Genomic DNA, 16986 nt, shown 5'->3' with positions numbered 1-16986 from the left:
AAATGAAAAATGAAACTTTAATAAGTTGAATGCCTCTTTTTTTAATGAGAAAACATCGGTAGTTATAAATTTAAAACTAGTATCCCACTTATTTTGAATATATGCGATAATCTCTTTCATTTAACATGATGAAGACTCACTGAAAGAATAAATAAAATAAATTAAAATAAATAAACTATTTAATAGATCCCCAAAATAGGAATGTTTTCTATATTGGGAGATATATTCCTACCTGCAGTGCTTATGAGGTCTAGTAGAATCATGGCTTATGTCATCACTCATATATATGTAGCAGAGCTAAAAAAGGAATTAACATTCAATTCTAAATGTATTAAATCTGTTAAAATATTAACATTCACAAAGCACAAATTTTAAAATGCTTAAATCCACTAAGCATACACTACATTGAAACACAAAACTGGGGTGATAACTTTAGTCACAGTGAAAAAATGAAATATTTTGCAAAAGAAAAGAACTGCCAACAAAGTAATGACATATCATGGGGAACAGAGGAACAAAATGTCTATGAAGAATTCACTTTGTTAACTGATAAGCTGATATGAAGAAAATTCAAAACATATTCAAAGGAAAAATTTACATAAATTGATAAAGGGAAAATAAACAGCATCCAAGGAACAACAGAAAACATTATTAGTATAATCAAAACTAACTTTTTTGCCCTCAAACACACTCTCTATGGTGATAGTCTGAAAGAACTGAGATGAACTCCTTTCTCAACTTATTCATTCTTAGTAAAGAATTAATAAAACATATTGTAATATGTTTTACTACTTCTGGTGAGAGGAAAACATTTCAAATGACCTCTTTGGGAATCAGTATTTGTTGAAATAATAAAAGTAGTTTTAATAATAGCTTCTTTTCCTTAGCACTTTAAGATTTATAAAGGGCAGTACACATGTAAACTTGTTTGAGCAAAATAAACCTGCAAAGCTCTATTATTATAATATTTAAATACATTTATTATTTACAATTAATATTATTTTTTGACAAGAATTCTGGAGTGGTTTACTGTTTCCTTTAGTAGCGCACTTTAAATCTGGGCTTACTCTAACTAAATATACATGTCTTAGATGTCTTACTCGAACAGGAGAATTTGTCCTTTATTCCCAAACAAAAGGCAAAATAGTTCACAGATAATCATCATCCTCTTCATAACTTACATACCTCACAAATAAGAACATTCAGTGCAGGATGTCTATACACCGAATCCTCATAATGATTCACTTGCTGTCCACAAGCAGTACAGCACACAATGTCACAAAGTCTTTCCCCTAAACAAATAAATTATAAACATAGTCTGTTCACAAATACAATTTTAAATTCCATAAAACCCTGGAAACTGCATTTTTATAACTCAGTATCCTTTTAGGCATGTCCTATTTGCTTAATCAATAGGAATTTACAAAGATATATGTATTCCCATCAGTTTACTGTTGCATACTTACTCAAAATTGTGGATAAGTTTCATAAATTTCACAAACTGACAAATTTTGTCATTGGGAGACATCTCATACATTTCTACCTCAGTTTCCTCACCTTTAAAGTGGGCTAGAAAAGGAAACAGTAAACCTCTCCAGAATTCTTGTCAAAAAAGCCCCAAATGTGGTCACAGAGAGTCAGACACCACTAACATGACAAAAACTTTAAAAGAAGAAACAGGGATAGTGTGGGAACAATAATCATGATGAAGGAACAGAAACAGATGAACCATTAGTGTAAGAAATAGAAGGCCAGCTGGGGAAGGAAAGCAAGGATGGTTAGAATGGAAAATATTGCAGGACCTTAAAAATCAAAATGAGGGGTCTATATTTTTGCTAGAGACTAATTAGGTAAAGAAATAGCACAGACAAACCAATCACTAAGGAAAATGATTATAGCAACAAAGATGTGGAGGAATTGAATTAGAGTGCTCAAAGTAGGTGATTGCTCAGTAGTTGTAAACAGATATTTGAAAAAGCTTAGGACAGAAATGAGTTATCGAGTTTCTGCACTGTTAAGGTAGATCAAAATGAAAATGAGGACACTACAAGAGAATGGAGAGGTATTAAAAAGAAGAGGATGGATAAGGAGTTAAAGACATATACAATTTTAATGGAACAGCAGACTCCAAAGAAAGAACATCCCACAGAAATCATATGATGATCTTCACAGATGCAGGGAAAGACCTCTCCAAAACAAAGGACCTGTTCCTAATAAAAAGCCCTAGGGCATAAAAATAAATGCAGTTTGCAATAAAGTGATAAGTACAATTTATGAGCGTTATCATCAAGGATAACCTGCAATGGGGCTAAATTCAAAGCTTTCTCCATACAATTAGAGGAGAAGCAAGCCTTCCCCTAATCAAGCACAGCAAAGAGCACATGATGGTTTCTTTTCCAGCCCAGGGCAGCTTAAGGAGAGAGACAGAAAGGTCTGTGGAGACTCAGGAGGGATCTGGCCACCAGCAAATGACAGTATTCAGAGAAAAGCAGCGTAATGTCCAAGGGAAAGGCAAGACAGAAGAGATCCGGGGAGATGCTGGATGGAGGAATGAGTGCCCTCTGACATAGATCGCCACATGTGATCTATATCGGATTATAAGATGTCTCTTGTAATGTCTCCAGATTATAAGAGTTGTGCACAATGGCTGAGTGTGAAATGTGTGGCTCTGGTCCAAGCAATAAGAGGGAGAAAACGGTGAATGCAAAGTATCTTTACAAAGAAAATATCGTGGAGAGAGAATTCTGGGAAGACAGGAAGGCCCTTCAGAAAATCAAATTTCCTTTACAAAGAAAATACAAAATATTGCCTCAGAGAGGGCAGAGAGCATAGGAAAACAAGGCAAACAATTGTTCTAAGACAATTTGAAAAGATCCCAAAAAAGACTCAGCCTCCAAGGAAGAAAGGCAATGGAACAAATTATCTTACATCAAAGTGGAAAACAAAAAGAGCTTTTACAATGAGAAATAATTCTTGAACCTCACTCCCACGGGAAGCGGATCAGAGAGAATATCAGCCCCAGTGGGGTATAGGAACATGTTTACTTCTACAGGTAAGGAAGTGAGAAGGGAAAGAGGGTCTGTGGAAGAGGTGAGCACAAACTAAGAGGACAGGATGAAAAAAAGAGATAAAGGGTAAATGAGGGAAAGATAATTTGAAGGGAACTATGGAGTAACCCAACTGCAAATATGAATGGGATAAACCTAAACACAAAACATAAGTGGATTAAAAAGTAAGAAATACATTGGGAAACCAAGAGACACACAACAGAGTAAAGGTAAGGCCTGGAACAGAGGGTAGTTATGATGATTTCTGATAAAGCAAAAGCAAAAACATGTCTAATTAAAAGATATTAGGAAATGACTTTTCACTAAGAAGTACCATAAAAAATGAAATAAGATCAACACGTGCACCAAATGATGCAATATCTAAATTAATTTTTTAAAATTACATGAGTTATAAGGGAAAATCAACAACACTATACAAATGGGGCCCTCAGCTTTCCCTTTTGAGAACTAAATTAATCAAAACAAACAAAAAAGAAGTGAAGGATGTGAACAATATTTTTAAAAAGTTAGAACTCTGGAGAAAATGGAATGGTAGAATTGAATGCATGTTTACTCAGTGGTACAGGGCTGCACAAAGCAGAACTGAAGGAGCCCAGGAGAGAGGCACGAGATGGCAAACCAAACCTGACATTGCCATAAGGAGAACCACACAGAAACTGCTCTAAGAGAATACGGGTCCTGGGAAAGTATATGTCAAGGAGCGAAAGAAGTGGGATTGCAGCCAAAACTTTCACATCCAGCAAGTGAAGGATAACAGTGAACTGAGAGAAGGAACATTCCATGAGCTGCCAGGCTTTCAAGCTTTTGTCGGAAAGAGACACATAGGATCCAAGGAAAATATCAAGTAAGCATCGAGGATGAATTACAAGGGACTCAGGTGAAACTATAATTTTTCCTGCTTGGAGATGTTCACGCTATGTCTGCGACTGTCATTAGTAATTTGTTTGAGAGAAAGCCAGAGGCAGAGAAGAGGATGATGTGATTCTGAAAAGCAAAATGGGGAAGGACAAGTTAAAAAGAATAACTCCATTTCACAGATGAATGAACAAGAGCAAGGAATTAGACAGGGGAGGGGGACTGAGGTTTCTGGAAGCCTACTCATATCAGACATGGGTTAAAGGAAGGATGGTACATGCACATCTATAAGGGGATAAAGTCTTTTATATCTATAAAGAAATAAGATGGGCTGGGAATAAATGTATTATATTAGTCCAAATGGAATAAAGAGAGAGGGAAAAGAGGGAGAGTGGGGAGAATAAAGGAGGGATTCTCAGACAGGTAAAGTACTAGCAAAGCCAGGGGGCAGGTAGTAATAAAGCAGAGGAGTCAGAGGAGATGAAAACAGAAATAATAATGAACAGAGGCAGAATTTATTAGAGAACAAAGGCAGGGGTAGTAATCACTTATCCCAGACTAGGTAAAAAACTTGAAAGATTCAGTCAAAACAGAGAACTCTTCATTACATGCCAGCCATGTCAATGCTGTTTTATATGTATCTGTATACACGTTATATATACATATGTCAATACATGTACATCAATACATGAATATATGCATACTTACTGCAGCCTGCTTGTCTGAATGTGCAAGGGAGGAAAGGTGGGAAAAAATTAAGTAAAAAGTACACAAGCAAGAACAAAAGAAAACCTACTAGGAAGCAGATAGACAGTTACGAATACAATGTCCTCTAATATTATATAGGCTTTTTTGAAATTGAATTTATTATTACATATTTTGAACCCTCCTTACATTCTGGTATACACATGACATTTTTTAAAATTTTTTATAATCTTTTTAATATTTAAGTTTTAAACAAAAACTTTTTTTTTAAAGGAAGGCTTGGGCTACATAGCATTTCCACTCCTATTAATGCCCACTTGCATTTTTGTTTTTCTTCTCACATTATTTTTATCTTATTTCCAAATCCGATTTTCCTTGTGCAGCAAGATAATTGTATAAATATGTATACATATATTGCATTTAACACATACTTTAACTTATTTAACATATATTGGTCTACCTGCCATCTAGGCGAGGGGGTGGGGAGAAAGAGGGGAGAAGTTGTAACAGAAGCTTTTGTAAGGGTCAATGTTGAAAAATTATCCATGCATATGTCTTCTGAATAAAAACCTATAATAAAAAAAAAGAAAGAAAACCTTGGGCTAACCTGATTACAAGGGATAAAGTCTAAAAAAATAAAACTGTGTAGGGAGAGATAAAAAGGAGCAATTATTTCATTTAAATGAGAAACAAAAGGAAGAACTGATAAGCCGGGGGGAGGCAGATACTACAGGAACTTCACTGTTTTTATCAGATAGGAAAGAAGTCTTAGAGGGGAGAAGGAGTAGGAGAGCAAGGTGGCAGGAAGAAGTAAGACAGCAACAAGGAGAAAGAGGGTAAATAAGGTGAGGAGGAGAGTGGGACAAATAGGAAGGAGGAAAATACACAAGTATTAAATTACACATAAGGCAGAAATAGAGGACAAAGTTAAAGTCAACAGCTTGTTGCTTTCAACCAAAATGAGACATACGTGTATGTGTACATAGTACCTAGCATGTAATAATGAAATATACAAAGATAAAATAAAGAGTAGGGGTAGCAGAATATATTATATTAAAAAAAAACTGGGGTTTTAATCATGATTTCTTAATATATTTGCCAAAGGAAGAAAAACAAAAAAGAAAACCCTACAGACAGCACAATCACAGAGTTTCAGACACAACTGAAAAGCAAATTAAGAAGGGGGAGAAAGGAAAGGAATTAACAAAAAGGATCAAGAAGAAAGTCAAGGTGAACTACAAACAGCAAGAGCTAAAGCAAACAGAGATTTTTAGAAATGTAATCTGTAAGGATGCGGTTCCTGCAAAACAAGAGAAGGAAATTGTAAGGGTCTTTTAAATGGGCAGCGCCACAGCAAAACAGGAGATTGAGTGCCCCAGGAAGTAATCTCTGTGGATATTAGGACTGCCCTGTGGGTGGGATCTTGGCCATATTGAAATAGCTTTGTAATGGGTGATGACTCTCTCACTGGTTGGCTGTGTGTATGACCTCACAGGCCCTTTATAAGCCCACTGCAGACAGCAGTCGCTCTCTTTAACCTGGCACTCTTTAAACTGGCTCCCTAACCTGGGGTAGTCAAGCCAAGCGGATGGATAGCCGAGAGAGGTAAGGAGTTTGGTAGTGAACACGTGGGTCTTCAGACCAGGTGTTCACTAGGGAACCAACAAGTCAGGGCATCAAGTCAGGGCATTATGTGAGTAGGTATAATAAAGGCTTTTAAGATTATACGTGGCTGTTCTTGAGTGCGCTACCGTTTATTAAGCTATGGATTCAAGAGATCGTGGCCAGAGACCTTTGAAGGACTCAGAGGAGGCGAACTGGGTAGAGTTGACACTGCAAAGGTCAGTGGTCAAAGGTACTCTGTTGGGCCTAGGGCAGATTGGTAATTGTAACTGCCAGGAGGGCATGTTACAGTAACCTACTTTCTAATGAGTTCAAATAAAACCAAAAACACTTCATCATCATTATGGCAAGACTGATGAGGTTTAGAATTGGGGGTACCTAAATGAAATTAGGGTTTAATTGAGGTCAAGTGGAAGGTTCAGGACACAGGGTGTAAAATAGAGCCCCCCTGCAACCCTTTTGGATTCGGTGCAAGAACACAGAGTTAAATGAGGGCTAGTAGTGGCTCAAGAGTCCCCTGCAAAAGAATTTACAGACCTGAAAACCTAGATTGAAAAAAGAGGTTTATTTTGGGGTTTGGAAGTAAGGAAAAAGTCTAGTTAATAAAAGGTGTTAAGTAAAGAGAAGAGGGCACCGGAACCACTGTTCCAGTGGGCAGAGATTCTTTGGCATGCCAGGCATAAGGCTGCCATGTTTGCAACCTCTGCAAAGAGAGGGCTCCAGGTTGGCTCCTTTATAATGAGAGATTTAGCTAAAGGGGCCAGTGGGTGGAGTCCCAGGTTGGCTCTTGGATGGGTTTCAGCCAGGGTTAGATTTTGAATTTATTCAATTCCCAGACTGAGGCAGATAACAAAGATGAAACTGTTTCTGCTTAGGGTGGAGTCCCCTCCCTGAGACAGACTCCAAGGAGGTTTCTTCCTTTAAGGATTTTTCAGAGTTTTGGGGTTTCCTCATCAAGACTACTGTTAGTTCAGAATGAAGCAAGCTCCCAGTGAAAAAATTTAACCTCTTTCTAATCACAAACCATCCCGAAATAATTCATGGTGACCCAAATTTCATTATATTTGTTCATAATAATGTGCTATCAGTTTTGAGAAAGATAGCAACACAATTTGCTTATGGTGCTGTATGAAACATTTGGATAGAAAGGTCAACTGACAGAACATTACAGTGGACTACAGGCTGTAGTGTTAATACCAATTTCCTCCTATCAAAGCAGATCAGTAGTAGGCCACAAACAAGGGTTTGAGGAACATTTCAAATCTTATAAAATAAAACTGGAACTTATTTATTTGACTTGGAAAATTTTAAGGAAGAATTTTGGGAGCAAAGGGAGAAGAATATTGAAGTATTAAAATATTCAAATAAAGGTAGATTGCAAGTTACTTCCCCTTTAGACTATGATGTTTGTTTTTTGAGAGAAAAGGATTCTGTTTTATCTTTCTTTGCATTCTTAATCCTTAGCATAACACCAGGTAAATAATAGGTGGTTAATAAATGTTTACAAATTGACAGTTTGTTTTAGCTTTTGTTACACAGCTTCTTAGGTCCAATAGTTTTTATCCTTCCATGGTTTTCCAAACATTTTGGCACTTTATTGCTCCCTCTTTCTGAATATTTCTTCTTTTTTGCCTGTCACATCATTTTGTCATCATTCTCCTATTCCTAATCCTCTTATTACTTTTCAAGATGTTTCCCCTCTCTCGGACCATTATTTCTCCTATTTTGCTCACTGGCCATTTCCCTAAGTAAATTAATTCTCCAGGTTTCTGTTCTTTTTTTTTCTTGTGATAATGGACATCTTCGACCTGAGGCACCATCAGCAAAGGCCCCATTCCTGAATGTCACCATCTCCCCTCCACCTATTCTGGCCACCCCACCACCCACCCCAGGGAACAGCATTAACCTGAACACTCCTGGTTTGCTTGCAGAAAAATACCTCTCACCCAGGGTCTTAACACCTCTGTCACAGGCACAGGAATTGTCACTCCATTTTTGTCTCCATCACAGGAAGAAAACACTTTTCCAGTGTTCTTTCCAATTACAATATTGTTGTAGTCTCTTTATATGAGGGCATATCTTTCAGTGATTTTCAATATTTCTTATATTATTTTACAAATTATACTTTGAAATTGATTTTAAACTAAAGTACTTACCAACATGTCTTTTGGAAGTTTTAATCCTCATTCTGCTTTTGTGCCTAACTTCAAGCTCTTGTAAATTATCTATGTCTTCCTTCTTCTTTGGTTCTGGTTGTACAATCACATTACCTATAATTTAATAATAATCGTGATGCTAATTATGTGAAAACACTGAATCCATTCTGAATATCAGAATTAAAAACAAACTTTTAAAAACAACTGGATAAAATAGAATGACAAGTTTGTTCCAAGATGCTAAGGGACTTCCTCACAACCTATTACTTGCAAAATGGAAATTTTTAAAACCATTACTGTGATATTCAAAATGAAATTCTTTAGAAAAAAGCCACAGGAGGAAGGTGGAGCATTACTATTCCATCTTTATTATTCTTCACATACTAATCCTCAGAGGGAAAAACCATTCCAAAGATTTCGAATTTCCCACATCCTTTTACAATCTTAAGTTTTATTCTCCAAGACCAAAAGTTCAGACCTGCCATCTGGCACAGCTTCAGAGCACTGATAACAAAAATAGACAATCAAGTCGCTGAACTCAAGAAGCTCTCATTGTCATCAGTGACAGACAGCACACAAAAGTGCCTGTATCTATAAATCAGACATTTAGCTTCTGTCTACCTCAGTTTCCTTATGTGTAATATAGGAGCAATACCAGACAGATGTGGGCCTGGAAAAATGCAACAGCTACAATGTGCTTTTTATACATACGTCAGGTGTAAACTGTATAGTGGTGAAAATTAAAGCCTTTGGTGCAGAAAAATCACCAAGACAAATGAAAGGCCCCAAGGCCAAGAAGTAGATTGCAAAATGAATAATAAGCCAGCAAAAAGAGAGGGGGGGGGGGAGAGAGAGAGAGAGAGAGAGAGAGAGAGAGAGAGAGAGAGAGAGAGAGAGAGAGAGAGAGAATGAGATTGAGGCAGTAAAATAAGTCTAAGAAAAGAGGAGATACTATAACATGAGTATGAAGTGCAGCCTAGAGTTAAAAATAGGATTAGGACTGAGGTGGAGGGTAGAAGGATAACTATTTTAGATTTGGCAGATCAAGTGTCCCTGGACATTTAGGTGTATAGGTCTACAACTTCAGGAAAATAAGGCTGAATGAAGTAGAAGGTCAAAATCTTGAGGAAAAAAATGATGAGCAGGAAGAGAGGCACTTATCCTTCCTGAGGTAAATTAAAACCTCACCTATATGGCTGATGCACCTCAATGTCAGTGTCTAAATGAACAGTGGGTAGAAAATGAAGATGAATATTGGAAGCATACACCGGCGTCAGGAGACAAACCAAGAACTGGCAAAAAAAGGTCAAAATTTCCCAGGATAAAAGCTATCCAAAGATGTTATTGTTCAGTCATTTTTCAGTTGAGTCAGATTGTTTGTGACATCAAGTAACAGATCCCAGAGTTTACTTCAATAAATGACAGACCACAATTTCCAACTGATTTGAGATAAGCACAGGAGATGCAAAAATAGACAAAAAGATGGTCCCTGTACTCAAGAAGCTGAGAAGCTAATAGCAAGATAATAAGCAAACAGATTAAAAGAAGCCATATACTGAATAAATGGGAAAAGTCCACAAAAGCAGACAATGGAATTATGAGGGGCTAGGAAAGGTTCCTGAGAAGGCAGGATTTTAGTTCAGATTTAAAGGAACCTAATCAATGGCTAGAAATGAGTAACGAGATCATTTCAGGGATGGGGAAAAATCAGAGAATGCCCAGAGATAAAGGGTCTTGTTCAGAGAATGACCAGGAGGCCAGTGTTAGTGTATCATAGAGGGTAAGGTGAGAAGAACATGAAAGACAGAAGAGTGGTAGGTTATGATGGCTTTTGAATGGCCAAGTATATTGTAGTTGGTTTTGCCACTGGAGTTTATTGATAGGGGAATGGTGGGGTGGAAGAGCTAAGGAATAGAGAATGGCATCATTGAAAAGGTGTTTTAGGAAAATCACTGTAGTGATTGAAAGGTTACTAGAGTAAAGAGGGAAAAACTCAAGTCAGGAATATTGCCGTTTTCTATGTGTGAAATTATAAAGAGGGCCTGTATGAGGAGGAGAGAAAGGGAGTATCTGAGAGGGGTTAAGAAGGTGGGACAACTTGGATATGGAGGGTAAGAGACACTGAGAAGTTCAGAATGAGTCCTAGACTGTAAGCATGAGGGAGTAGAAAGATGGCGGACATCCTTGTCAGAAATAAGGAGTATAGGAAAATTAATCTTACACATACTAGGATGTCTCCTTCACATGCAGTTCTACATGTTGAAAGGCAGGTGGAGGTAGAAAGTGAGTTTGCACTTCTATTCTCAGGAAACATGTTTTTGCTGAGTACCTGAGCTATTTTCATTTTTTGCTCTATTTTTTTGTCCATTTCCCAGGATTTTCCCTATTTTAACCAGAAATTGATGCAGGGGAAGCAAATCTAGTAACATAATAAGTGCAAGGGCCCTAAACATCTCATCTAATATTTCTTGAATGAAAGGAGTTTGCAGATCTTCCCCCTCTTTATTCTCTCTTTTCTATGGTTCTTTGTTTCCTTATGAATAAATTATCTAGAAATTTTTAATATTACTCTGTATACTATCCTCTTATCTAACAAAGTTTATTCTTTGTCCACACAACATATTTATCTTCAACTTACTAATTTGGCTAATATAATTAGCATTTTTGGAATGTCTGAATTATAGCAATGAAAACAAACATCCTGATGTAACCTATGGCTTGTTTGGAAAAACAATTTTAAGTTTTATTTTGAATATATTTTCTGTCATATTTAGACTTACATCGTTTGCAACAATTTATTCCTTATGATTGTCAAGGACACCATCATACTCCCAAGTGGCCATCTTTTCATTAAATTAATTATGAATGCCCTATACACTTTATTTTTTAAAAATTATTTTATTTTTAAAAGAGTAATAAAAGAGAAAAATAAAAAAGAAATATGAAACAAAATAAAACCAAAGAGAACACTGTCAAGTGTTCAGCAGAACATCAAAGAAAATTCAAAATATATTCAAAAAATTACCAGTTTAAGAAAGTATATACACACGTATATAAGTAGGAGAAATTATATTAGTAAGTGTCCCTGTTTTTTTTGCTTCCTTGTAAATTGTTCTTTTGTTCTCTGCTGTGAGCCTTTTTTATTCTTTCATTTCCCCAATTAACCTCAAGCAGGGTATAATTAAGAAGGGATATATTTACATTAAAAATAATATGTTTAAAAGTGAACTTATGTCAACAAACATTTAAATACACACACAACAAGCGTGTATCAGGAAACACGAATTGTTATTACACATTGGATATTGCCTTAATGGTAACAGGCACGAGTCATACAATCTCAGTGGGTTACATGTCACAAAAGCCCCTTTTTTCCCCTGTGGCCAAAGAATTAAGAATCAGAAACACCCAACCAGTGATTAACATCCCCTCTTCCCTGCCTGGCTCGTTTATTTGGATTCATAAAACATTTTACCACAGGATCAGAAATGATAAGGATTTTTTTTAATACTTAAAATTCATTTACAATCGAAGAAGTCACACTTACCTCGTCTTCGGGACTTTCCATTGAAAAAGATCACTGTGTTCTCCACAGAGTTTATCTAGGAAAAAACATGTAAGGTCCAAATAAATCGTTCATGTTACCAATAACTTCAACGGAAGAAAAGAAACATACAGCAATAGAACACTTTAAAAGTCAAGTCAGTTAAATGGTTCAAGAGCAATTGATTCCAACAATATAAAAGCCGGAAAATGTCACAGATCCTGTCTAGGGGAATCAACTATGACATTCTCAATGTCGAGAAAAAAACTTACTGAAATCCCTCTAAATGGTTGAGGAAAAGGAAAAACTAAACGAGGCCAAATCGAGGCCGGAAAAGAACTAAAATAACAAACTGAAAATAAAGGGAAAATTCTTCAGAGAAACATAGAAAGGACTTATGTTTACTAAGTAACTAAAGGAAATGACAATAAGAGGAAAGTAAAAGTAAAAAACATGTCTTTAAAAGGAGAAATAGTTACCTCGGGAGCTGGAGCTCAGGAGAAGCCATCTTACTTCTTCCAAGATGGGACCCACCCACCGAGCAACCAGAAGCAGCGAAGATGATTGGACAACCAGTAAGCCAATCCTCGAAACCGGAAAGCAGTCTGCTCTAGATTCTCTACACCACAGCAGGACTCCAAGATTGTGTTTCCATAGAAACTGTGTTGCACTTCCTCTTCACTCTCCCCACCCCCCTCTTCTCACTCATTCTCTTTTTTCTGATTCCCTCATAATTTCCTCCCCCATGTCTCTCATTTTCTCTTCTTTTCCTGCCTCACCCTGTCTCCCCATTTCCCCCTTCTTTCCTCGTCACCCTTTCCCCATTTTTTTTCTTTTGCCATTATTATGCTACTGTGTCATTTTCAAACTTCTGTCAATATCACCATTGATGAATATGGAATTGCATATATTTAATCCATATCGCATCACTTCCTGTCCAGGGAGGAGAGAGTGGAGGAAGGAGGGAGAAAAATTTGGAGCTTGCAAAGGTGAATGTTGGAAACTATCATTGTATACATTTGGAAAATTAAAATACCATAATAAGAAAATAAATTAGATTTTCAAAATCACCATGGAAACATTACTCCAAATATTCAAATAATTGCTACATTTATTTCCATATCTTCCCTTTTTCATCACAAACAGCTGCCCCAGGCAGTACATTCCCACTTCCTTCATCTTTCCATCTTCTTCACAGCTGCCAAATTATCTTTTTCTAGCACATCCCCAGTCATCTTCTATCGTTCTCATCACCAGAAAGTTACATAATCCTTCTCCTACTGACAGGAAGCTATTGAAAGGTCTCCACAACTCTGATGAGGTCACTATTATAATTAGTCACTTCAGTCACGTGACATTGTGAACCATGTGGGGCTTTCTTGTAATTTTTCAGTTCCTTCTCCACCGCATTTTACAAATGAGGCAAATGAAGTAAAACTGACTTGCCTAGGGTCGTTCAGATAGTACTAAAGTGACATTCCTGTAACTTTTACACTTCCTGTTCAATTTCCTGTCCTTGAACCTGTGCTCAGATATGAAAGAAATTGGTATTCTGTGCCTCAAAATCCCTGTTTCCCATCAGAATTTATCTGAAGCACATCTGCCTGCCTTGCTGGCACAGGAGAGCAGTGAGTGCCCAAAGCAGCAATAGTAGTAGTGCTGGTGGTAGTGGGAGGGGGAGGAGGAGAGGGGCCAGGAATGAGGAGAGCTCCCAGTAGGGAGCCAGGCAGAGTTGAAGCCTTTGGACAATTCACCTGTGAAGACCCACAGGCTCCCAAAGCTAGTCTCTTAGGCAGGGGAGCATATAGCACAGCAACCCATCAACTGAGCAACAGTAGGTTTTTAACAAACTTTTTTTTTCTTTTAGTTGATCAGTTGAAAGCATTTAACTTGTCCATTATAAGCCAAATCAGGGTTCTATAATCTCAGAAAGAATGCAATGAGGTTTAGATTTGGGGTTCCCAAATGAAATGAGTGTTTCTGGTGGTCAGGGAGTTAAATAAGGTCTAGTGGGGGCACAAAAGTAGGGAGTTCTGTGGATTTCCTAAAGGGATTTAAAGAACTGAAAAGCTGGACTGATAAAAGAGATTTATTATGAAGATTGGAAGTAAGGTTAAAGTCTAGTTAAGGAAATGGGTGAGGATAAAGAGAGGAGGGTACTGGAAACAGTATTCCAGAGGGCAGAGACCCTTGGGGTGCCAAGTGTAGGGCTGCCAAGTTTGGAACCTCTGCAAGAGAGGGTTTTAGTCTGGCCCTTTTATAATGGGGGGCTTTGGGTACAAGCTGGGGCTCATGGCTGGAGTCCCAGGTTGGCTCCTGGCTAGGTTTCAGCCAGGGCTAGAATTTGAATTGGATTCAATGAGTTTTGTGACAGAGCTGACCCCACCCAGATAACAAACATGAAACGGGTTCTACTTGGGGTGGAGTCCCCTCACTGAGGCAGAGTAGAAGGAGGTTTTCTCCTTTAAGGATTTTCAGTTTTGGGGTTCCCTCTTCAAATTCATTACATAGCACTTGGTTTTTACAGAGTCTCATCATTTAGTATAGTGCCTTGCCTTTGTTTTCCTGATAGCTGGAACCCTATAAAAGTCTCTGGAACTAATTGCTCCAAGCTGGATGCTTTGAGACAAGAGTCCCATTGGCTAGCTTGTTTCTGCTACTCCAAATTTTCCACTATTCAAGTATTAAAAACCTAATCTCTGTCTTACCTCCGTTTCTCTGGGATTACAACTGAGGATATCGTTGTTTACTTAGAGAACTCTAAAGAACTAAAAACATAAATGAAACACAACAACTACAGAAAGACCCAAGGGTATAAGTAACCCAAGCAAGTTATCAATATTCTATAAATTACCAATAAAACCCACCAGAGAGAGAAAAGAAGATAAAGTGAAAGTAACTACAGGTACTGTAAAATAAATGGAAGTTTACTTGCCAAAATATACACAGAAACTGAATTAATAAACTTCACTTTCTACACAAATAAAAACAAATCTAAATAACTCGATAAATATGAATTACTCACTATTAGGCAAAATCCAAACCATAAAAATGATAATACTACCTAAAGTGTTTAATAACAGTGCAATACAAATCAAAATACCTACACATGTTTTGAAAAAGTTTTAAAAAAATAACAAAATTCATCTGGATGAACAAAGACTGAAAATACCAAGGAAATTAAGGTGGGAAATAGGAAGAAAGAGGTCCTAGCAGCACCAGACTCTAAAACTACATTACAAAGCCAATATCATTAAGCAATTTATCCTTGGGAAAGAAAGATTGGTTATTGGAACCAATCAAGTACAAAATACCCAGGAGCAAAAGAGTATGGTATTTACCTGACTGAGAAAACAAATGATCTTCGCTATGGGAGAATTCAACTTTCAATAGAAACTGTTAGGAAAACTGGCAAGTAGTCTAGCAGAACTTCAGGACAGAACATTTCACTGAAAAGACAAGAGTCAGGCTGCAATTGGGTGTTCATGGGAACTTAAAGGCTAACTTCTTAAACAGAGGTGCATGGAAGAAATGAATGTTATTTGTAGAAATTGGGAAAGAACTCATGACCAAGCAAAAGACAGACAGGGTCAAAGGAGATAAAATGAACAATTTTGATTATACAAAATGAAAAAGCTTTTCTCCAACCAAAATCCATGCAGCTAAAACTGGCAGAGAAATGAGAAGGTAGGGGGGAGAGGAAAAAGATCAATAACTTTTTTTTTAAGTGAATCATTCTGCAGATACGTCATGTAATGTTATTTACCCATGAATGCCATGGAAGAGGAGCTGGCATATGGGTCAATGATGGGAACTGGATACAAGGAATCAAGAGCAAGAGAAACACAACAGCAAGGACTGGATACAGAAGATACTGGTTGGAACTGAAAGAAAATACTCCAAACTTTGCAGAGTAAGTGGGGATAAAGGATTCTACATGACAAAGGCTCAGTGCTGAAACACCACAAGTAAAAAGAGAAAGGCCTCCAAGGTTGCGGAGATCCCAGAGCAGACTAACAAATTTCCGCAAAGTTGGAGAAGACTCCAGCCAGTGACAAATTAAAGAAGCCAAGGCGCTATCCCCCAAAGAACTTGAGGAAGAAAGTCCCTCTGCCTTAAAGTTTAAGCGATGAAGTAGGCTCCCAAGAAGTTGAGTCCATTTGCTACTCATAATAAAGTAGACAAACCTGAATAACTAAAACCAAATCTATTATTACTTTCTTTTCTAGTTTTCCAGATGATGAAAAAAATTAATATTTCAGTGGCATATCTATGGGTTTTCATTCCTGTAATAAGCAGTTGCACTTCTTCCAGAGCCAGTCTTCTTTCTACATTTGTTTAAAATATGTCTCCTATCTCCTCCTTTTCTTGCAAATATTGACTTAAGCCTTATGACTTAAACTGATTCTTTTCAGATATGATGCATTTTCTCATTCTACTAATATGATGCTGTAGTTTAAATATTCCTTAAGGCAAGAAATTCATTTATGCACTGTTACTAAAGGCAAGAGAATGCTATTTGCATCTGTAAGATTTTTCCCTTTCCTCCTATCCCTCATTCCTTCCTTATAGCCCAAAGATCCCAAACTCATAAGTAGATAAGCTGTAGAATTAAAATATTCAGCATGGACTAGAAAAGAGAACTGAAAATGCTGTTTTAAAAAAAAAAAAAAAAAAGCACAATAAACATTTATTATGTTTCCACATTTGGAGGTTTCATGGGTTTTGAAGGAAGTCAAAGACAGATGGGCAAATGAATATACATTTATTTTAGTCCTTTACCTTTTATTTTACCTTTAACAATCCCAGAAACTAGTAGGTTAATTTTAAGAATTTCAACTCAGAAACAACTTTCTCAATTAGGCATAGTTTAAAAATAATTTTATATTGATTAAAGACCCATTATTAAGTTTAAACTGTTGTAAGTATGGCAAATATCCCTAGTGAATATAAGACACTTATATTTTGATTTTTGGTCTTAAATTTTTTTCTAAATAAACATGATGGAATAAGTGAAAAAGAAAAATCACATCAA

At 36.9% G+C, this 16986-nt stretch overlaps 2 protein-coding genes across 6 annotated transcripts in view; one reads left to right on the top strand and one right to left on the bottom strand.

Moving 5' to 3' along the window:
- The window catches only part of LOC141549151 (transcriptional regulator ATRX-like), a 463311-nt gene that overhangs the window by 352950 nt on the left and 93375 nt on the right, over positions 1-16986 (top strand). The window lies entirely within an intron of this gene.
- Positions 1-16986, bottom strand: part of LOC141549154 (transcriptional regulator ATRX-like) — a 48407-nt gene that overhangs the window by 22196 nt on the left and 9225 nt on the right. The window contains exons 1-5 of one of the 5 annotated variants that reach the window (XR_012484248.1): positions 12431-12518; positions 11955-12009; positions 8408-8521; positions 1186-1292; positions 233-297 (exon numbers count right to left, since the gene is read on the bottom strand). Coding sequence is in view for 2 of the 5 variants with exons in the window: in XM_074278538.1 (XP_074134639.1) it covers positions 11955-11975 (21 nt within the window). In the remaining 3 variants the exon portion in view is untranslated. Of the gene's footprint in view, positions 1-232; positions 298-1185; positions 1293-8407; positions 8522-11954; positions 12010-12430; positions 12521-16986 lie in introns of those variants that run through there. The other 4 variants (XR_012484247.1, XM_074278538.1, XM_074278539.1 and 1 more) reach the window with 4 other exon arrangements.

The sequence above is a fragment of the Sminthopsis crassicaudata genome, chromosome X (assembly GCF_048593235.1).
Source record: "Sminthopsis crassicaudata isolate SCR6 chromosome X, ASM4859323v1, whole genome shotgun sequence".
NCBI classification, from domain to species: domain Eukaryota; kingdom Metazoa; phylum Chordata; class Mammalia; order Dasyuromorphia; family Dasyuridae; genus Sminthopsis; species Sminthopsis crassicaudata.
This window is presented reverse-complemented; position numbering and strand designations above follow the sequence as displayed.